The sequence below is a fragment of the Macrotis lagotis genome, chromosome 1, assembly GCF_037893015.1.
Source record: "Macrotis lagotis isolate mMagLag1 chromosome 1, bilby.v1.9.chrom.fasta, whole genome shotgun sequence".
Classification (NCBI taxonomy): Eukaryota; Metazoa; Chordata; class Mammalia; order Peramelemorphia; family Peramelidae; genus Macrotis; species Macrotis lagotis.
The window spans coordinates 527,177,021-527,200,944 of NC_133658.1; the positions used below are offsets into that span (position 1 = coordinate 527,177,021).

Sequence of the window (23,924 nt, forward strand, 5' to 3'; positions counted from 1 at the left end):
TAAAATTCACTTGTAAGTCTATCTGGATCTGAGCTGTTTTTTTTTATGAGTTCATTTATAACTTACTCAATTTCAAATGTCAGACCCAAGGTAATAACCTATAGATAGATGATAGCCACTGAAGATTTGATACTATAAGGACTCACTTAGCTAGACTAGTACCATAGGAAAATTATTTGGTACCTGATTTATGTCAAAGAATAAAACCAGAAGGCTGTTTTCACAGACCTGGTGATGAGGACCTGTAATGATGGTGGCTATGTGATAGTTGTTGGAGAGGTAGAATTGGGCAGCCTGTTTTAAGGTGTGGGTGAATGACAATATGAGATTTTGAAACTCAGTTGAGGGGAAAATAAGGAAGATCTTGACTTTGTGGGCATGGAGAGGACAGGGTTGCTGATAATGAATTTTCTTTTTAACCTTTTGAATTTGATGTGCCTATAGAACATTTAATTTAAAATGCCTGATAGTTAGTTGGTGATGTGGGACTGAGTTAGAGAGAGATAAGAGTGTAGATCTAGAAGTCAGTTTGCTTAAGAGATGATAAAAATGATATCAATGAAGCATTTGATACACAGGGTACTACATAAATGCAAGCTATTGTTATTTATTATTATTGTTATTATAAAATGAAATTTTATTGTGAGAGAATCGAGAGAGAGAAGAGCTTGGAGACATTCAGTATTAGGTCAAATTTCAGTGATCTAGCAAAGGAAGGTCACAAAAGAAAGAGCAGTGTCCCCAGTACTGATCTAAAAGAGTGGATTCAGTTGGAGATGGTGGTCAGCAGTGTCACTGTCTTCACACATCAAGATTAGATGAAGATTGATAAAATTCCATCAGCTATGACAGTTAAGCTATCTTGCTAACTTTGAAGAGAGCAGTTTTGTTTGAGTGATAAGGTAGAAAGATGTTTTGTGAAAGATCGAAAAGTGAAATCAGAGGAGTAATTTAATAGAGGGATCTTCTTCAAAGCAATATTAATTTCTGTGTTCCAGGTCATCTTTACCGTTCCTCTTTTCTCTCATTATCTTCTGCAGCTTTATTACCTCCCCAAACCTTTATAGACTTGAGCTTAAAAATAGACCTGGTAACTTTCTGGTAACCCTAAATATCCTTAATCCATGTAATATATTGAATATTTAGAAATTTTAAAGGTTGAAATATTCCATTGACAGAATCTCATATTATTGCACCTAAATATTAAAGCTGCTTTAACACACTTTTAAAAATGTGTTCATCTCCAATTTTAAGATGGTTTAATCACTTGTATTTTCTCAAAGCTATTGAAACAGAAACCTGGAATTAGGGAAAATAATAGATTCTCATATTACAGAGAAGGTTAATGAAGGTTAATATTAGCTGTTCTGATTAGGTAATTAAAAATCTGTTTGAAAATAAAAGTTAATTTTGCTGGAAAGAATTCAAAATAAGATTGTCAATTAAATGTTTATACTTAGAATATATCCACTGATATTATATAAAGGGAGATTTGTCTTTAAAAAAGCAACAGGATCCAAATCCTGCTGGTCAATTAATATAAACTGGTTTGCCTTTTTTGGATAAATTGCTTTAAATAGAAAATCTTTTCTATCAGTATCACCGGAAATCATAAATATTTTAAATTCAAATAGGCCTGATTGTGGGAAGTAATCTTTTCATTTTTCTAAATAGCAACACTCTGACCCTTTCATTGATATGATGCTTGACTCAATTGATTTTCCATTTATGCCCAATAAAATCACATGGTTTGTATATAAAATGAAGTTTCTCTGCCAATATTTGCTTTTTATTGTTCTAGTAGTTTGTAGCATAGTATACCGTAGACTTCATTAGTAGACCCATTAGACTCTATTGGTACTCTTATATAGTTATGAACATATTTGAGCAGATTTATGATGTTTTTCAATTTGTGATTTATTCAAATATGTGAAGTGAAAACTAAAAATGGAATGAAATATAATGACTGGGTTTCATCCTCTTAATGAATTTTCTTGAGGTGCATCCATTGTTTCCTGAATGGAAGATAGTTGATATATTGAATATTTAATTTTATTTTTATGATTTCTCTTATTTCTTCAACATTTCAGCAAGTTATATATTGGCAATGCACCTTTATAGGGTATGATCATATTCTAATTTATGAAAATTACAGTGTTATGCCATAATTACTGTTGTACACATACTTTTGAAATTAATTTATTATAAAAGCAATAGTAGTATTATTTTTCTTCAATATTTTCCTTATTTTTTTTTGTAAACAACTTCTATTACGTCTGTTTCACTGTCAGTCAAGGCAGACACTGAGGATGCAAAAGCAAAATTGTATAAACCTGAAATCTGTTCTTTTTGTATGAGAAAATGTAATGGTAATGGTGCAGTGTGGCAAATATATTTCTAATTATAGATTAGAAAGAGTAATATCTAATATGGTCTTTGTATCTCTTGGGAAGATTTAGCATTATTTTCTTCTTTAAAGAATCTGAATTTCCGAGATGTTCGGAAGTTATTGTATAGTACATATACATACCTCAAATAGGAAATTCATTAGAAAAAGACTAGGTATTTGACCTTTGATTCTGCCTTTCTAAACTAGTTAACTTGGTGTTAATAATGAGGCATAGGACAGAAAAAATTTTATTCCAAAGCTAAAATTAGAAAATGTCAGATTTGAAAGGAAAATTGGAAACCATTTAATCTATTTTATAACAGGATATCAATTCCTTACCACATTCAATCTATACTTGGAGACTTCTGGTTAGGGTGAACCTGCTCTCTCCCATAGTTGCCCTTTCTACTTTTGAATAGTTTTAATTGTTAGAAAGATGTTTTCCCCCTTTATGTTAAACTTAAAATTCCTCTGCAACTTATGTTAATTTCTCCTTGTTTTATCCTTTGAGGCCAAACAGTTATCTTTAATTAAACTAGAGAATCTAGTTCATTTCACACATGCCTTCTTGTACCTTCTCATTTCATGAATCTTGTTCATGTTTTTCCATAAATTCCCTAAAAGGGCTTCACCCAGAATACTAAGGGAGTTTCTCTGGATCAGTGGTTCTCTTCATCAGTAAATAATTTGGGAATATGCACCCAATATACATTTATGCATTTATATTTTAATATAGTTTATGGTATAAATTGTCAATATATTGTTTATAAAATAATAGATTTATGTAGCCCCCTGAAAGTTTTCAAAATATTTTGTTGTTTAACAGGTTATTTCATTTGATCCTCACAATAACCCTCTGAGATGGCTATTATTATCACTATCATTTTTATAAGTGAAGTAATTGGCGTTGAGGGAAGTTAAGTGACTTCTTTGGGTCACAGCCTCTGTTGAGAAATAATGAGATTCTGGATTAAGGTGGTGACTATGTGTTTGAAGAGAAGGGGATGATTGCAAGAGACTTTGTTGAGATAGAAATAAAAAGATTTTGCAACTGCTTGCACTTGGGAGATAAATAAAATTGACTTGAGAATAACATTGAAATTGCTACTCTAAGGATGGCAAAGATAATGGTACCTCTGACATAAATTGGGAAGTTTGAAAAAAAGAGATGGGTTTGAGGGGCAGGTTAACATAACGACAACTATAATGTAGTAGGTGTAGATCACCATGCATACTTGCTAGTCCTATGTCATTCTCCCCCATTTAAAGGGAAAAGAGGTTGGGGGAGGCAGTATTTTTATTTCACAGATGTCTTTGAAAACAGAGACAGCCTAAGGAGGGATACCTGCTGTAGTCATAAAGTGATGAGGGGAACAGGAGGATAAGTACACTGTAGTGGAGAGGGCAAAGAACTCCAAAAGTGGTGCGATGGGATAACACTCATCTTCTTACTTGCAATTGATTAATCACAAATCTTTTTGTCATACCACATTGGAGCCCACTGCTCTGAATAAGCTAAAAATTCTTGGCTATCAGTAGATCATTTGGACCTTTCATTGTTTCTCCCTTGTTCTTGATATTTAGTCATCAATCTCTTTGATCTGTGTTTGAGACTGATTAAATTTTACTTTCTGGGTCAGTTTCTGGGCTTATTTAGTTTCTTCATTGTGGCAATTTAATACATCACTTAGTTTTCTTAAGAAGTTCTGAATAGTCAGTGTTGATGTCTTTTTTTTTTATACCCATTTCCCATTTTGGGGATGGGATTCAACAGTTTTTTTTAAAGAGCACTGTTGAAAATTTCCTTGATTACTTGATTATTTTTTCATTTTCATTTTTTTTTAATTTGACATTGATTTTGAACTTTTTTTTAGTGAGTCACTCTAGCTGTTCATGGGCAGTTGATTTGGAAATGACTATACATATGTGACATTTATAACTAGTAATTTCTTGTATGTTAAAATTTAATCAGTTTCTTTTTGATGCATGATTTTATTTGACATTCATTCTGTCAAGCACCTTTCAACTCTTTCCAAAGTTTTCATAATAAAAGGCATGAAGTTTTTATTCTAAAATGTATACTTTTTTAATCCTGAATATGTTTTGCAGCTCCTTTTTATCAACCTCCTTTTTGTGTACTCTTTCACCTTAGAGTCATGAATAATTAAAAGTATATGTTGATTTAATTTAGAGAGTTTTCAGAGTAAGTTTCTTTAATACTTGATTGTCCCTTAAATTCTTGAAAACAGTTTCTCAGGTTTTAGTTTGGGTGTTTTTTTTTTTATCAAGATAAGTATCTTCATTTCTTAAAGTCAGTTCCCATTTAATGTAATCTCAAGACCACTGATTGTATATAATAATTAGCTATTTTGAAAAATTGACTATAGTAGTCCCAGGGGTAATAAAATATAAAAGTATACCTAATTTAGTATTAACACATAATAATTAATGAAAAAGTAAAGTCTTTTAAATGTAGTTTCCCAACAGCTACATTGTATTATAAAGGACAGTATAGTTTAATTTATATCTGCTATATTCTCTTTTTTTTTGCTATATTCTTTCAATTGGACATTGGCTTTCCTTCTTTCTGAAGAAGAGATGATCTAATTTGACTGTCAACATAACTGTTAAGTAGAGATTACAAAATAAATACAACTTCTTTGCTTGTTGTGATCATATTTTTAAAAACCTTATTTCCTGAGGTGTGATATTGTATTTAAGTATCCTGATAATTTTTGCCTTGAAACATGATTGGTATTCTTAGGGAAAATCAGAGTAGTCTTGCATAATGAATATTACTTAGAGCTAGAAAAATTTAATAGCCACATGGGAGTAATTTCCTACTATGTGTGTATTTTGTTTCCAAAGTTTTCAGTATGAGAAAGAGTGAATATCTACACTCTGTGTTTTAAAAGGGGAGCTGAAAAAAATTATAATTGCTTATTAGAGTCAAAATTGTCTTTGGCACAGGATTTTTCAATCATAGAAATGGGCATAACACTCCATAAATAATATTTGCAATTCTCTGTATAACTGTAATTTGTGAGAATTCTTATGGATAGAGCAAAAATAATTTAAAAATTATCAATAACTTTATTTCTTGTCATAGAAAATGACTGAAATATTGGAGCATCATTTCTACTGGAAGGCCAATTAACATCCATTCCTCAAATACTTGATTACCATCAGCCCTGGCATGGCGCAGAGCAGTCCACAGCTTGATGTCCAGACACTCCATGATCTCCGACAACTTTTCCCTGAGATTCCAGAGGGTGTGGTATCACAATGCATGTTGCAGGTAGATTGCATAGTAATGAAATAGAAATATAAAACCAAAATTTTCCCTAGAGTTTATGATTTGAGTTGTGGTCTACATTTTAGTTAAAAAATGAAATCTTGTAAACATGAAATGAAAAATTGTAGGAAATGAAATAAAAGTAAGATTTAAATAATTTCTCCTTTTTTATTTTTGGCATAGTCTCTTCAGCCCTCAAATCTTTGGAGTCATAATATTCTAAATTTCTGCATGGCATCTTGTTTATACTTTTAAATATTAATCTATTTTCACTCTATTAAAAAAAGCTTCAGACAATTCATTATTACATTATTTTCATAGTATCTTAAAACCTTTAAACAAGATTTAAATAAGATAAATCCACTTTCTTGAAATTTCAACTTGTCTTACTATATTCAGAAATTAAAAATATCCTTATAATGAAATGGTTAGTACTTCTCCATTTCTTTTTAGTCCCTAAGTAGAATGAAGGCTTTCCATAGAGTTCAATATCCCTTCTCATTAAATCTGTAGTTAATTTTATGTTATTACCACCTAAGGGGAAAACAGTAGGAAGATTTCTTCAAATATACTATCTTAAGCACAAGCTTTCCTGAAAGGTTTTTATTTCTTTCTTTATATTCTGTGTCCAGAATTTTACTCCAAACCTGTGAAAGTCAGGTGTGATGGATAGAGAGCTGTTTAGGAAGGCCTGGATATAAGTTTGCCAGGAACTAACAAGTGTATTGCTAAAAAGGATGGAAGGAACTTATGTTAGAAAGAACTTTAACTTGGTCAGGCAAGTTAAAAATTGATGACACTGAGTGACAACATGGCAAGAAATAACTAAAGAGAATGAATTGAACCTTTTAGTTTCCCAAGATGTTCTTTTTTTTTTTTAAGTTTTTGCAAGACAATGGGGTTAAGTGACTTGCCCAAGGCCACACAGCTAAGTAATTATTAAGTGTCTCAGGTCAGATTTGAACTCAGGTACTCCTGTCTCCAGGGCCGGTGCTCTTTCTACTGCGTCACCTACCCGACACCCCCCCCCCCCCCCAAGAAGTTCTTACAGAATATGTTATGGACAATTTGCTAATCTGTACTGGTGGAAAGAATTTCTAAACCACAGTGTGTATATGTGTGTGTGTGTGTGTGTGTGTGTGTGTGTGTGCGCGCGCACACACACACACACACACACACACACGATGTCTTACACATCACAAACCCAGTAAATGTTTTGACTCAAATTACTTGGTCTTTTCAAGCACTACCACATCACCTACCATGTCCATTTTTGTTTAATGGATGGTCCAGATATACAAACTAAATTTTACCTATACTTTGAGGGATTTCAGAGACATAGTTGAAACAGATCTGAAGTACAGTGTTAGATTACTCAGTTAATTTAGTGCAACTTTAAAATATTGAATTATCTCTCCTAGACATTGCTTGGCTTCACTCTCCCTTTTAGTCCATGAATCACTTTTTTAGATAAGCCTCTATTTTGGGGGAGTTGGATTTGTAGAGAGTTTTAGCCCTAAGGCTTTGAGTCCATACACATTAGTTCCCTTTAGGTTTATGTAGAAACAAGATGATTTCCTGTTTGAGTGTTCTGCTTTTGACTTCTGTTGAATAGCCTTAGCAACTCAGGTCAATTACTCTGTTTGCCCTTCCTGATTTTTTCCCCCAAAACTATATTATGTTTACTATTAGACTTTTTTTTTTTTTAGGTTATTTTGTAAGGCAAACGGGCTTAAGTGGCTTGCCCAAGGCCACACAGTGAGGTAATTATTAAGTGTCTGAGACTGGATTTGAACCCAGGTACTCCTGACTCCCAAGGCAGGTGCTTTATCTATTACACCACCTAGCCGCCCCTACTATTAAACTTTTTAAGGAAATTATTTCCTCAGTCCCTCTATTATAAACTTAGTCATTCTAATTTTTCTCTTTAACTATTTCTTAATCAAATCTTTATGATGTTGTCACCTAGCATTATCAATTTTTAACTTGCCTGATCCAGCATAAAAATCCTTTCTTCCTGGTAGCATAGTTTCTTTTTATCCTTTATTTAAGAATCAGCAATATACTTTTTTTGTTGTTGTTGTTGTTGTTTTTAGGTTTTTGCAAGGCAAATGGGGTTAAGTGGCTTGCCCAAGGCCACACAGCTAGGTAATTATTAAGTGTCTGAGACTGGATTTGAACCCTGGTACTCCTGACTCCAAGGCCAGTGCTTTATCCACTATGCCACCTAGCCGCCTCATCAATACGCTTTTTAAGAATATTGACTCTGGAAATAGCTTTATACATTTATTCAAACATTTTAAAATATTGAAAATATCCATTTTTACATCATAAATACAAACTTAAAGCTTTTAATAAAGATTGTCTTTTAGTTCATCCTCAGTTTTGGGGGGATAGATATTTTTTGTATATTCTCATCTGTTATTTATTGCTTTTCCTTTCAAAGGTTGAGTGATTCTGCACTAACTTAATAATACAATGTTAGAGTGTATGAAATAATCGCAATTTCCTTCAGGACACATTCTGTATCCTTGTATTTCACTCCCCTCCCCCCCACCCCAGTGCCTAATAAAGTCCATTGAACATTTTTCAGGCACTTAATAAATGCTTGTTGAATTGAATTCAATAACACTATTAAGAAAGCTTTTCAACTCTTATTGTTCCCCTTTTACAGATGAAGAAACTGACATTCAGGTTCTTTGTTCTTTCCATTTTCTCTGAAGTTCCTCTTGGCCAAATACTTTTTCTATTTGTACTGCTTTATTGAAAACAGATTAGAGTTATTACCTCCAGATTCTTTTTTAACAGAATACTACATTGTTTACTTTTGTTTAGCTTATTTTTTCTTCACAGTGCTTTTCTGTTGTATTTTACTCTCTTGCATTTGCAAAGTTCATCTTTTATTTCTTTTAGATATTCATTGTGAAAATAGTTACAAATTCAGTTATTTTGAATTTTAATCTTATTTACAAATAATCATTTACAAGTTTACGTGGGAAAACTTTTAATTCAAATCATTAAAATTTTCCAAATTGATATATTTCAAAAAAAGATTTTTAGGTATTTTTTCTCCTCCATGGTGTTTTGAAAAATTATGAAGAACACACATTTATTTTTCCCCCTAATTCTGCTTAAGGGAAATCAGTGAAATTTCTTATTTAAGAGTCTTTTCAACTACAAAATTTTGAGTCTACTTTCTTTCATTGAATTTCTTCTTTGACTACCCTATGTTTCTTTGATCACTAGATGGCTTTCCCTAATTCTCTTTTCCCTTCTAAAATGTTCTTTTTCTCGCTATTAAGAAGAAAACTTTTTTCATGTGAATTATAAAAAATAAACATTTGAGACAAAATAGTAAAATTTTCAGGTTATTGACACATTTCAGGGAATTTTATTTATTCTTGATTGTTTATCACACTAATAAAAGCAGAGCACAGTTCCATTATTTTATTGGGCACCTGCTTTCTAAGTTTTTCTTTCATGTTAATGTTTTGTTTTTCATTTTCAAAGATCAAAACATCAGGGAGATGATGCCATGACAAGCATATGAATTGAATTTCAGTGAGGGGGGCTGTGCTTATTCTCTCTTTCTCCTTCAGAGTCATCTGGGTCCTTTGGCCAGATGTGAATCAGGACAATTGGAGATGGCCCTGGATATGAGGCAGTCTGTATTAAGTGACTTGCCCAAGGTCATACAGCTAATAAATGGCTACTGTCTAAGGCCATTTTCAGACTTCTATCCTCCTGACTCCAAGGCCAGTGCTCTATCCCTTAAGCCACCTAAATGCCCTTTCATGTTTAATAAAAGTCACTTGGAGCATTGGTTTAATGTAAAGAGAAGAAAACCTTTCTTAGATTAAATTTTTTTTTATAATTTTTTAACAATTTGGGTTGCCACCATTTTTAGGGATCAGCTAACCATTTAAACCATTTAATAATTTTCAAAGGCTTCTCACATATTAATCAAGTGTTGACAAGGATTGTATGATTTTAGTATGGGCACCAATTATCATTGAAAATCACTTTATGCGTCAGGTCTTAGTTGAAAATATATCCCCTGTTTTAAAGCATTTGTTTTAAGTTATTTTATTTGTTTAACTTAAATTTCTAAATGAAAGCTTCTTTGAATTTTAAGTGTTGAAGTGTTTAGAAAGTTCACATTTTCAATTTCAGTAAAAACTGAAGTGGATGTTTTATCAGTGCTTTTTCAAATTTTAGCAAAACTGAGTTAATTGAATTGTTGAATTGGGTTATTGCAAAATAATGTCATTTACATCTAAAATGTATTGTCCAAAAGGTATATGATCTATGTTGTTAACTTCTGGTTTACTGATTATTAGTTACAAAAGAGATCTAATGAATGAAGGAAAATAAATAAAAAATATTAAGTGCTGACTGTTCAGAGAACAATATTTTAAGTTAAGGGGTTATGAATACAAAAGTTATGAAAGTGCCTCCTGTCTTCAAAGAGCTTGCATTGTAAATGGGAAATTAACACATGGTGGAGTGATCTTTTCACAGGAGCATTTTGGTTCAGATGATTTCAGGGGTGGTGAGTAGGACAATTGGGGATAGTACTCATCTCATCCAGGACAAAGAAAAGTTGATTTGATGCTGGTTCCAGAACTGTAAGGGGAGACAGGGTTGGGGAGAGGGTACATGAATAGAGAATAGCTTTTCATGATGAGATATAAAAAATAACTAGAAGAATGACTGAGGCTTTCCTGAAGTGGTGTTTTTGGAAACATTGTCAGGCATCAGTTCCCCCAGGGCATGGTTTCAGGTCTAGACTGCTAAGAAGGTAGATATTATTATACATCAAGATCTGCTAACTGTCTTATACATGCAGTATTATTAAACAGTTAACCAGCATTTTGTTTTATATATACTTTGTAAGAAAATTTTATCGTATATTTTTAGATCATACAGAAGTTTATTTATTTACCTATCTATTGATTCATTAATTCATTTATTTATTTTCTTTTTAAAAAATTATTCAAGGCAGTGGGGTTAAGTGACTTGCCCAAGGTCACACAGCTAGACAATTATCAAATGTCTGAGGTCACATTTGAACTCGGTTCCTCCCAACTCCAGGGCCAGTACTCTATTCCCTGTGCCACCTAACTGCCCCTAAATATATTCATTTATTTATTTGTTAATCATTTATTTTTCAGGGTATTTTTTTGTTGTTGTTGTTGTTTTGCATGGCAATGGGGTTAAGTGGCTTGCCCAAGGCCACACAAGCTAGGTAATTATTAAGTGTCTGAGACCAGATTTGAACTCAGGTACTCCTGATTCCAAGGCTGGTACTCTATCCACTATGCCACCTAGCCGCCCCCTAAACAGATATTTATTAAGCATTTTCTCTGGATGGAAAAATAATGTGAGCCAGATAGTATAAATCATTTCTTTATTCTTCCTCAGTATTTAAAATAGTGTTTCTTTTCTTTAACTACGATATTATTTTATCCTCTGTTAGGCCTTTACTTGAGTTTAACATTATTTATAGTATTATAGTTCTTTAATATACCAATATAACTTTGGCATTCTCTCCCCCTCCCCCCTTTTTAGAATAACAACAATCTGGAAGCTTGCTGTCGAGCCCTTTCACAGGAAAGCAGCAAATATTTGTACATGGAGTACCAGAGCCCAGATGACAACAGGATGAATAGAAATCGCTTTTTGCACATTAACCTGGGTGTCCATCCACCTAGTAACTACCATACAGGAGATGGAACTCAACTTAATGGTGGTCGAACACTGGTACATAGTTCAAGTGATGGTCATATTGATCCACAGCATACACCAGGTAAACAGCTGATATGTTTGGTTCAGGAACCACACTCGGCTCCAGCCGTTGTGGCTGCTTCTCCTAACTACAATCCATTTTTTATGAATGAACAGAATAGAAATGCAGCTACTCCTCCTCCACAGCCACCTCAACAGCCATCTTCCATGCCAACAGGAATGAATACATCTGCTATGCAAGGGCCTTCACCTCCACCACCACAGCCACCTCCCTCATACATGCACATACCTCGTTATAGTACAAATCCAATTACTGTTACAGTATCACAAAACCTCCCCTCTGGACAGACTGTTCCCAGAGCTTTACAAATTCTTCCACAAATTCCAAGCAATCTCTATGGGTCTCCTGGTTCCATATATATTAGACAGACATCTCAAAGTTCATCAGGACGACAGACTCCTCAGAGCACACCCTGGCAGTCCTCACCACAGGGCCCCATACCACATTATAATCCACGTCCTTTACCTGTTTATCCACATCAGCAAAACTACCAACCTTCTCAGTATTCTCCAAAACAACCACAGATCCCTCAAACTGCTTATCGATCGCCACCTACTTCTCAGTGTCCTTCACCTTTTGGTTCTCCTCAGCATCAAGTGCAACCTCCTCAGTTGGGCCATCAGAGCTCACATGTCTTTATGCCACCCAGTCCTTCAACTACTCCACCCCATCTGTATCAAGCACCCCCAAGCTATCAGAAACAGGGAGGTCATTCGGTATCCTATCTCCCTTACAGTACATCTAGCTTATCCAAAGGTTCCATGAAGAAAATAGAAATTACAGTTGAGCCCCCACAAAGACCTGGGACAGCAATTAATAGAAGTCCTTCACCCATAAGCAATCAGCCATCTCAACGGAACCAACACCCATTATATACAGCCACTACTCCACCTTCAGGTTCTCCTTCAAGAGGAATGTCTAATCAACCTAAACCTCCATTTAGTGTTAATCCAGTATATATTACATATACACAACCAACTGGACCTTCCTGTGCTCCTACACCATCTCCTCGGGTAATGCCAAACCCAACAACAGTTTTCAAAATTACAGTAGGCCGAGCAACAACTGAAAATCTTTTAAATTTAGTGGACCAAGAAGAGCGTTCTGGAGCACCAGAACCTATTCAACCCATTTCATTGATATCAGCACCGGGAGGAGAAAAAGGAAGCCTTAAATATCAGAGAAGTTGTAGTTCTGGATCTGATGATTATGCTTATACTCAAGGTAAATTTTTCTTATTTACATACAATTTAATCTTTCTAGTGATTTTTCTTCTGCTGTCTTGTTTACAAATCTAACAATATTCCTTTATGTCAAATGTTTTCTATTTGAGAACTTTTATTTTTGAAATTCTAAGATCCTGAAAAAAATTTAAATAAGATAAGTAAAGAATATAATATTACAGAAATACATTAGACATTTGAAAGAAGTACTATGAAGAAATAGATATGGAGTATTATAGATTATTTAGAAAAGTAGTAGTGAATAATAAATGTGAGGGCAGAAGTGAAAATGTCAGTGGAAAGGGTTCAGTATTAAGTGGTACTATTAGTTGGTACTCTAAAATAAGTGGGATATTTAATCAATTCCAATTGTGCAGAGATGTTTTAAATTAAAGATACTCCAAAGACTGGGGGAAGAATCAAAATTTCACCTATTTCTAAGAAAGGTAATTTGTTATTTCTTTGTGTCTGATATTAGTCATAACAAAAATATACCTAAATATAGAAATAATTTTGGATAAAACTTAAATATATTATGTAGGTTTTGATATTCAGAATGATTTGAGTCTCTAATATGCATATGATTATTTTACTAACCTTTTCATGAGAGAAATTGCAAGTGGCAGTGAAAGAATTGGAATTAAGATAATATGTTTGAACTTTATATACTTTGTATTATTTAGACATTATCAATTCACTTTTTCAATGTTAATCTTTATAATGACTTTGTAATGCTGTAGCCTTGCTATTACATCAGCGAGCAAGAATGGAGAGGTTAGCAAAACAGTTGAAACTTGAGGAAGAAGAACTAGAGCGGTTGAAGGCTGAAGTTAATGGTATGGAGCATGATCTTATGCAGAGACGACTTAGAAGAGTTAGCTGTACCACAGCAATCCCAACTGTAAGTGATTTTTTGTGTTTGTGTGTGTGTGTGTGTGTGTGTGTGTGTGTGTGTTTGTGTGTGTGTGTTTATGTTTAAAAATAGGTAATAAGGATTATGGTTCCATTCACTGTTCTTTTCATGTTTTAAAAATGCTGAAGTGTTTTATAAAATGATTGAGTTTTTAGTAGGAAACAGGAAGCATTTTTGGCTACTCATGAAGACAGAAATAGAAACTGTTTAGTATATTTAGTATTATTAAAGATAGAAAATAGACTAATGTTTTCAGAAAAATTTTATTAACCTAAGATAACTAATCTGTAAACATGTATATCAAAAGTATGAATGTATAGTGCTAACTTGACTGTTCACCCCGGGGGGGGGGGGAAGGAAGGGGCAGTAGCAGGAAATTTTATACTTAATATCCATGTTCATATGGATGAAAGTAACTAACTAAATAAGTAAAAAAGAACGTTTATTAGCAAATTCTTTAATCAGGGCTTGTTTTAACTTTTTGGGGTCAAGGCTAATCAATATCTATTTGAATTAAGCTCTCTTACTATCATTAGTCCTTGCTAATCAGTAAGGATGTTCTAAGCTCTTGCTTTGTTCTAGATAACTTGCTAGGTGTTAGGAATTTGAGACAAAGAGAGACTCTTCCTGCCATAAGGAATTTTTCATTTCCTTATATATAAGTTTAGTCTTTTAGTATTTCAAAAGAAAAAAATTCAAGCTCAGTTATTATTTTAAAAATCCACAGAAATTCACTATTGTGAAATTATGTTCATAATCAAGGGGTGTGTGTGTGTGTGTGTGTGTGTGTGTGTGTGTGTGTGTGTGTGTGTAAAAACAAAGCTGTTCTTAAAAATAGTGGTATAAATTGTGCCCTACTTTCAAATTTATTAATCATTCTTCTTGTTAGTAAATCTTTGGGAGAATTTACAAGTTATTAGGATTTGTTATTCTTATTTTAGGAGTCAATTCAGGTGCTCCACTTTTTGTGTTAAATTACATTGTACAAAAAAATTGAGATTTCATTTTGCTTATGTATAATCAAACATGATTTTCATTTTTAATCCCTTCATCTAAAGAAAAAAGTACAATCAAATCTAACTAGTTTGGATTATTAATTATAAGCTAAGCTAGCAATGTGTTTCAGATAAGGATGATAGTTTCTTAGTTTACTGAGAAAATTGCCTTTTGATGCAAGTTGATTCTTCTCTTTATTTCAAGACCCCTTCACCTCATCCCCTATTTTATCTTTCCTGAAGTCTGACAATGAAATGGAAAACCTCTTACAGGTACCCTTGATCTCATTGCTTCCTGTTTTCTCTGGTAGATATTGTCAGTCATTCTCTCCCTCTAGTCTTCAGCCTCTTTGTACTTATTTTCCCCTTCTATTTTCAAACAAGGTCCATCCTTTAAAAAAAAAAAATCTTCCTTTCTCTTATCTGTTAAAAAAACACTTAACTAGATCTTTTCATTTCCTCAAACTTGTCCAATATATAATATCTTATATTGCTTCCTTCTTTCAGTCAGACTCCTAGGGGGAAAAACGTCATTCATTCCACTTCTCCTCATTTATTCTTCAACCTTTTTGCACTTTGATTTCCAACTTCATTGCTCAACTGAAATTGATCTCAACCGTTACCATTGATCTTTTAATTCCCAGATTTGATGATCTTTTCCCAATTCTTGACCTCCTTGACCTGTTTGCAACTATTGTTACTATTAACTATTCTCTGCCTAGAGATTGTCTTCTATCTGTGTTTTAATGACATCACTTTTTCTAGGTCTCCTACCTTTCTAACTGTTCCTTCTTGATTCATCATCCATTTCACATCACCTAATTCCAGGTAATCCCCAAGACTGTTCTGGGATCTTTTTTTCTCTCTCTGTATTCTCACTATTAGTATCCGTGGGTTTAATTATTATCTCTATGCCGATTATAGCTCTGTGCAGACAGACTTGGATATATAGATCCATCCGTAATTTCTCCCTTTATTTTCATTTGTCTATTGGACAGTTTAGACTGTGGATGTCCAGTTGGAGATTTTCTCAAAACAAAGATAAAATATAACTCTCTGTTCTTTCATACTTACCCCTCTTTCAACCTTCTCTCTTTCTTTTGAAAGTACCACCATTTTTCTAGTTCCCCATTAAGTTTGTAATCTTAACATTAATTTAGACTCTTTCTTACCCTTTAGATAATCTGGGATAATCAGTTGCTAGATCTTGTTATTTTTTTCCTTCACTATATTTGTTGTATCAGATGCCTTTTCAGTGCTCCCTTAGCTACTACTTTAGTTCAGGCCTTCATTATGTGCCACCTATATTATTGCAATGACTTCCTAATCATTCTTTTTGTCTAGTCTTATTCTCCATGCTGCTGCCAAAAGTATTTTTCTTAAGAACAGATGTGATCATGTCACTCCCTTAGTAAATTCCAGTGAATCTTTTTGTGTCCAAGATCAAAAATAAAGTATCCCTTTAAAGCCCTTTACATCTATCCCAAAGCCTTTTTGTTTATTAGACCCTCTACTATATTTGCCATTTAAGCCAAGCTCAATTTTCTCTTCATCCCTTGCATATGAAGCACAGTCTCCTGTCTCTGTCTTTGTATTGGGCATCCCTTGTACTTGGATTGCTCTGCCTAATAAAAATCTTTCTTTTTAAGAATCAGTTCAAACCGATGTGAAACCTTTCCTGATTCGAGCTGCTGATGACCTTCTTCCCTCAAATCTTTCTATTTTATTTATATTTATTTTGTGTATACTTAAATATATATACTTGGTTTTCTCCTTTTTTTGATTGTAGGTCTTTGAGAGCAGTTTTGGCATATTTTTTGGTATACTTTTCCAGCACCTAGCATAGTGCTTGGCACATTTCATGGTGCCTAAAAAATGCTTGTTGATTGATTATAATTATTTTTGTTTAAGATGCTATTGAGTTCTAAGGTGCTTATTTGTTTCTTAACTAATTTAAACATTCTGTTTCATCTTTTTTCTCATTTACTTATCTATTATGTGTATAGTATTGTCTTCTTATAAACTATTTGAGGGCAGGGTCCCTTTCTCATGTATTTCTCCTCAGCATCTAGAACAATGTTACATACATACTAGACACTCAAGATATTAGTTGAAAAAGTAAGAAATAATTCCTGTATTTTCTGAATTTTTTTTTAGATAGCAAGCTATGTCCACCTGAAACTTAGTATATAACAATGAAAGGAGTTTGTGATTAACTTATGTCTGAGTTTATTTAAAAAATACCCTAGAAATTTGGAGCTGGAGATAAATGGACATTGGAAAGACTTGAGGAGATGTGGCACTTACCCCCTTGAAGAGGTGGGTAAATTTTAAATAGGTGGAGAAAACATAAAGACAGACATTCTGAGAAGGATAAAGGACTTGTTTCAGTAGACACTTGATATAATGACTTATAGAGAACAAAAAAGTGAAGAGTTCTTTTAATCTCTGTTTTATGGTTTGTGTTCAGTAATATTGGAAATTATGACTGTAGAGTTAGATGGTAGGACTGGATTGTGGAGATAAATGAATAGTACTGGAGAGTTTGGACTGTTTTCAGTAAGCAGTAGGGAAATATTGGGGGGTATGACAAATATTTTACCATGTTTGTAGAAAGTTATGACATCCTGTAGGTCAGATTAGTGGTTGGTAAAGCTATTCATTTATATAATTTTATTTTCATAGGACACTGCAGAGGTAATTTTAACTTTGTTTCAAATTCCTGTTCCAAATTAGTGAAATTGAAAGCTATGAGGAAGACTTTGGGGTATTTTACTACTAAATAATGAATTTTCTGCCCTAGATAGTGTTGTCAAATAGATAAAAATGCAAATAGGCACTTGAGGCTTTCTTCTTCTTTTCATATTCTATTAGTATTCTATTCATACACTCTCCACTCTATCCAAACTGTAGGACAACTTTCCTTATGCTGTTCCTATAGTTAAAATTGTTCTTGTTTCTTCTTCTTTACCTTGAGAATTCCTCTCCAAATTCAAATTCATCTCAGCAGTTGCTTCATAAATCTTCCCTGACGTTTCTAGATAACTACTTTCCTTTTCATATCTCATATACGATATAGGATTATTATTATTATTTTATTCAGTATTTTATAGGCAGATCCATAGTTATTTCTAGATTTTATTTTATCTTTTAGGCAGATCCTTAATCACCTCTAGATTTTTTTCTTTTTCAGTGCTTGGGATAGTGTTTTAAATGCCATAGATTTTAGTAAATGTTGTATGAATGAGTGATTTAAGGAGGAATTTTCTTTTTTAATTTTATATTATAGCATGAAAATAACTGCAGCTCACATCAGTTGCTGAAAAGGATGAAGAAGTAGAGAAATTCTTTGAAAAACTAAAGCCTTAAGATTATGGTAGAATCATCAAATATCAGATTTGGAAAGGGAACTAGAAGTCATCTAGTCCAATATTGCTAAATTCATAGAAATGAATGACTTTGGGCAATATATTAACTTAGAAACCCACAAATTTAACATTATCTACAGTGTATTGTAGTTTTATTTATTTTATTAAATGGCTCCCAATTACATTTTAAACTGGTTTGGACATTACTGGAGATTTCACCCTGAATTTGAAACCTTTGGTCTAGGTCCACTGTATATAGGAACAGACTATTCTATCAACAGCATCTTTATTGGGTTTCCTGCCATCTAAAAATCTCTAATGATGGGAAATTTTACATGTCAGTAATTTTACTACAGTAGTTTAGGAGTTTTCTCATGGCAATCACAGGGAAACACCATTCCCTGTCCTGGTTCTCTGTTAAGTGTTCTCTTGCTTCAAATGTTGTGAGAGGACAAACCATTTAATTTTGGTAGTCTTAGTTTCTCTCAGGTAGAACTTTGTTTTGATGTTCCTAAGAGTCATAGAGTGATGCCTAGGTGTGTGTAGAACAATTTCCTGTACCTTTCCTTATAATCCACTCTTAACCATATGACAGAAAACTTTTAAGATGCTCTTTGTAATATTTTAGGAGACTTACGTCATCACTAGGAATTAGCTTAAACTTTTTTCTCTTGAATTATCAAAAGTACATGCACCAGAGCAGCTAGGTGGTGCAGTAGATAGAGCACCGGCCCTGGAGTCAGGAGTACCTGAGTTCAAATCCAGCCTCAGACACTTACTATATGATCTTGGGCAAGTCACTTAACCCCATTGCCTTGGGGGGAAAAGTACATGCTCCATACAGATATGCTCTTGGTGGGGCCGTGAATTCAACCATTCTGGAAAAGAATTTGGAATTTTACCCTAAAAATGACTAAAGTGGCCATACCTTTTGACCCAGAAATTTTACTGCTAAGCATATACTCTGAAGAAGGCAAACAGAAAGTAAGTTCCATATACACCAATATAGTGATAGTGGTATTTTTGTTTTAGTAGTACAAAGTATCTGTCTAGGGATTGGGGAAGGGCAAATTTATTTAATTTATAGGTGTAATATAATATTACTTTAAAAAAAGAAAAATGAATGTATTGGAGAATTATATAAACTAATGCAAAATGAAGTAAGCAGAATCAGGAGATCTGTATGTACACTGGCTATAGCAGTGTAAATGAAAGGAAAAAAAAACAACATTGGGAGCTACATATTTATAAAAACTAAAGCTTTCAGGGTGGCTAGGTGCCGCAGTGGATAGAGCACCGGCCCTAGAGTCAGGAGTACCTGGGTTCAAATCCAGCCTCAGACCCCATTTGCCTTGCAAAAATCTAAAACAACAACAACAACAACAAAATAAAGCTTTGTCCAGAGAAGAGTTGAAAAAATGCATTTTCTCTTTTTTCAAAGGTAAGAAGACTGATTATAATATATATTGCACTTACCCTTTTTTTAATGTTATGGCTTACTTTTTTTTAAAAATTTAAATATTTTTATTTATTTGTTTTTCTAACAACATGCAGTGATAATTTTCACTAATTGTTTTTTTGCAAGGTTTTGTGTTTTGCCATTTTTCTCCTTCCCTCCCTTCTCCCCCTGACAGAAAGCAATCTAATATAGGCTTTATATGTGTAATAATATTGCACATATTCTTAGATATGGTTAGTGCATTGGTTAGTTTTATCAAATTGTTTTTTCCCCTTTTTTATTTTCTATTAGAAAGAATTGCTAAGTAAGGATTAATGTATATATTAATATACAAACATGATTTTAAAATAATAAATTTTTAAAAATGCTTTTTATTTTGAAAGATTATTGTTAATGTATATAAAGCAATTTATAAACCTTAAAAATGGCACATAAATTTCATCTTCTTAATTTTTATAATTATTCATACCCAGGTTTATTATAAACTCCAAATTTTCTTTAGTGAGAATTGTTTTTAGTGATCTATTCCTTTGTTCTTCTTTTCCCCAAAAGACTACTTTTAATAAATGGCAATATAGATTCATTATTGTTTCTGTGTTCTGCTTGATACCTAAGGGAGTCACCTGATATGTTCTTTTAAAAAAAATTTTTTATTTATTTAGTATTTTATTTTTCCCCAGTTAAATGTGAAAACTATTTTTAGTTGTTTTTTTTTTTTAAACTTTGAGTTCCAAATTTTCTCCCCTCCTCCCCATCCCCACCCCCAGTGAGAAAGCAAACAAGTTAATACAGGTTATAAATGTGTAGTCATGCAAAACATTTCTATAATAGTCATATTGTGTGTGGGCAACTTAGGAAACCCTTCCCCCCAAAAAAAGAAACTTAAAGAAAGTAAAGTTAAAAAAAAGTGCCTCAATCTGTATTCTGAAAGCATAGCAATTCTTTCTCTGGGGATGGATAGCATTTATAAAAAATTCCTAAAATTCACAAATTCTTCCAAACCAAAGTTGCCTTTGGTCAATGTATCCTATATAGTGTTGCTATTACCTTGTTCACAGTACATTCCATTTTACATCAGTTCATGTACATCTTTCCAGATTTTTCTTATAGCATCATAATCACATACAGTTTGTTTAGTCATTCTTGAACTGATTGTCCCCTCACGTTTCCAATTCTTTACCACCTGTAAAGAAATGCCACAGAAGTCCCTGTACATATAGGTCCTTTTCCTTTTTGTTTTTCAGCTATTTGATGATACAAAGCTAGTAGTAACATTGCTAGGTCAAAGGGCATGCATGGTTTTATGACCCTATGAGCATAGTTCCAAATTGCTCTGCAGAATGGTTGACTCAGTTCATCACTTCACCAGAAATGTAATAATGTCTCATTTCCCCTACATACCCTCTAATATTTATCATTTCCTTTTTCTGTCCAATTAGCCAATCTAATAAGGTATAAGGCAGTACCTTGGAATTGTTTAATTTGTATTTTTCCAAATAGTAGTGAGTTAGAACATTTTAAATGTCTATAGATAGTATTGATAACCTCATCTAAAACTGTTCATATCCTTTGGATATAACTGTTCATATCAATTGGAAAATGGCTCTTATTTTTATAAAATTGACTCAGTTCTCTGTTTGAGAAATAAAGCCTTTTTCAGAGAAACTTGCTTCAAAATTTTTTTAGTTATTATTGCTAGCTATATTTCACTCCATCCTATTCCCCATCCCATTTATTCTGTTCTTTCTCTCTTCTTTCATTGTATCCCTCCTAAAAATGTTTTGCTTTTGACTACCCCTCCCCCAATCTGCCCTCCTATCCATAACTGTAGTAACCCACTCTTAGCCCTTTCTCTTCTTGCTGTACTCTAGGATAAGATAGATTCTATACCCAATTGAGTGTGTGTGTGTGTGTGTGTGTGTGTGTGTGTGTGTATATATATATGTTATCTCCTCTTTGAGCCAATTTTGATGAGAGTAAAGGTTCACTTATCTCCTTATATCCCCCTTCTTCTCAACTGAAAAGCTTTTTCTTGCCTCTTTTATGAGATAATGTACCCCACTTTACCTTTCTCATTCCTTTTCTCCTAGTACATTCCTCTCTCACCCCTTAATTATCTTGTTTTAGATCTCAACCCTTCATATTCAACTCACATCTGTGTGAGCTCTCTCTTTTTACATATACGCACATATGTACTCGCTCCTCCCCCATAATGAGAAAGTTCTTATGAGTTACCAATATCATCTTTCCATGTAGGAATATAAACAATTCAACATAATTAAGTCCCTTAAATCCTGTTCCTGTTTACCTTTTTATGCTTCTATGGAATCGTACAGTAGACAGTCAAATTTCTATTTAGTTCTGTTGTTTTTAATCAGGAAAGTTTGTAAGTCACTTATTTCATTGAATGTTCATCTTTTCCCCCTGAAATAATATGGTTGGGTAGTTGATTCTTTGTCGTAATGCATGCTCTTTTGCCTTCCGGAATGATCACATTTCAAGCTCTACAATCCTTTAATACAGAGACTGCTAAATCTTATGTTTCTTTGACTGTGACTCCATGTTACTTGAATTATTTCTTTTTGTTTGCTTGCATTATTTTCTTCTTGACTTGGAAGCTCTAGAATTTAGCTGTATTATTCCTAGGAGTTTTCATTTTGGGATCTTTCAGAAGGTGATCTGTAGATTCTTTTACTGTCTAATTTACCCTTTGGTTCTAGAATATCAGAACAGTTTTTGTGACTTGATAATGGCTTTCCAATAATCCAATAATTTTTGAGTGAGTTATCTCTCCTGGACCTATTTTCTTGGCCGATTGTTTTTCCAATGAGATAGTCCACATCGTCTTCTAGTTTTTCATTCTTTTGGTTTTGTTTGATTATTTCTTGATTTTTCATTGAGTCATTAGCTTCCATTTGTTAGTGCTATTTTTTTTTTTTTGCAAGGCAATGGGGTTAAGTGGCTTGCCCAAGGCCACATGGCTAGGTAATTATTAAGTGTCTGAGACCGAATTTGAACTCAGGTACTACTCCTGGGCTGGTGCTGTATCCACTGCGCCACCTAGCCGCTCCATCTTAATTGATTTTTAAAATCCTTTTTTGAGGTCTTCCAAGAGAACTTTAAAAAAAAATAATTTTATTTAAGGCAATGGGGTTGAGTGACTTGTCCAAGGTCACACAGCTAAGCAGTTATTAAGTGTCTAAAGTCAGATTTGAACTCAAGTCCTCCTGACTCCAGGGCCAGTGCTGGAGGACTTTTTGAACTTGAGACCAATTTATATTCCCCTTTGAGGGGTCACACATAGGTATTTTGACATTGTTGTCCTCTAAATTAGTGTTTTAGTCTTTCCTGCCCCCATAGTAACTTTCTATGGTTAAGGCTCTTTAGTTTTTTTGCTAAGTTTTTTAAGTTGAGCTCTGCTTTTGGGGTATCATGGGCACTGTCCCAAACTTCTTGCATTGGGGACCAGAGGTCTGGTCACTGACCTTCTGTCCTGGGGCCTTTGGAACTGATAGTATATGCATATGCTAGGGTGACCGGGGTTGGTTATTCCTGTTGTGCCTTGGATTCACAGGTTGGCAGTTTGTCTGCTTACTCTGGGGCTAGAAACCTGACAGCTGACCTGCTGTGTCAGTGACCTGCTGAGCCACAACTCTGGGGCCTCTGTTACTGATGTGTACTGTGGCTAAGAGCTTCAAGAAGACTTGCTGGGATCCCACCTTTCAGTTTCTTTTTGATGAAGTGGGATTAAGTGACTTGCTTAAGGTCACACACAGTGTGGCGTTTATTAAGATTTGAACTGAGGTCATCCTGATTCCAGGGCTGGTGCTCTATTTACTGTGTCACCCAGCTAACCCTGGGCTTAGTTCCTTTTAACCAAGTGAGACAGACCTCTCCTGAAGCTCTTCTCAGTTATCTTGGGCTATAAAATTGTTTCATTCTGTCTTTTTGTGGATTCTGTCACTCCAGAATTCATTTAGAGACCTGATTTAACATTGCTTCCAAAGGAAACTCAAGTAAATTCCTGGCTTCTCTTCACCAACTTCACCAGCATCCCTTATTCATACATTTTGGAAAATCAGAAGAAAAATTCTGTATTCTCAAATAAAAATGATATGTGACTTTGCTCCATTTGATTGCTCAAACATTTCTTATTTCCAAGCTTCTTTTTGTTTTACTGCTCCAGTAAATCTGTGATCTCATCAATATGCGTATTTTGTGCAGCAATGCTGAATTCAAAACTATTTGTCTGCCCATCCTGTATAACTACTGTCCTGCCGCCTCATAAGTTTACCTTTGGAGGATTCTATGACATACTGGAATCTTTTTTTTTTTTTTTTGAGTTCTCCTGATATTGTGTAAATACCAATCAGTTGTCCATTGATTGATTTTCCCTTGCTCTTCATGTGTCCAGACTGTCTTCTTTTTTCTTAATTATATACATTTTTCTATCAGCCTTCAAACCATTTCTCC

General features: G+C 33.7%; 1 protein-coding gene across 8 annotated transcripts in view; it reads left to right on the forward strand.

Moving 5' to 3' along the window:
* The window catches only part of TAB3 (TGF-beta activated kinase 1 (MAP3K7) binding protein 3), an 89,654-nt gene that overhangs the window by 37,762 nt on the left and 27,968 nt on the right, over positions 1 to 23,924 (forward strand). For 7 of the 8 annotated variants that reach the window (XR_012474042.1, XM_074214205.1, XM_074214203.1 and 4 more), the window contains 3 exons: positions 5,499 to 5,687; positions 11,256 to 12,717; positions 13,457 to 13,617. Coding sequence is in view for 7 of the 8 variants with exons in the window: in XM_074214205.1 (XP_074070306.1) it covers positions 5,586 to 5,687; positions 11,256 to 12,717; positions 13,457 to 13,617 (1,725 nt within the window). In the remaining variant the exon portion in view is untranslated. Of the gene's footprint in view, positions 1 to 5,498; positions 5,688 to 11,255; positions 12,718 to 13,456; positions 13,618 to 16,781; positions 19,726 to 23,924 lie in introns of those variants that run through there. The other variant, XM_074214208.1, reaches the window with a different exon arrangement.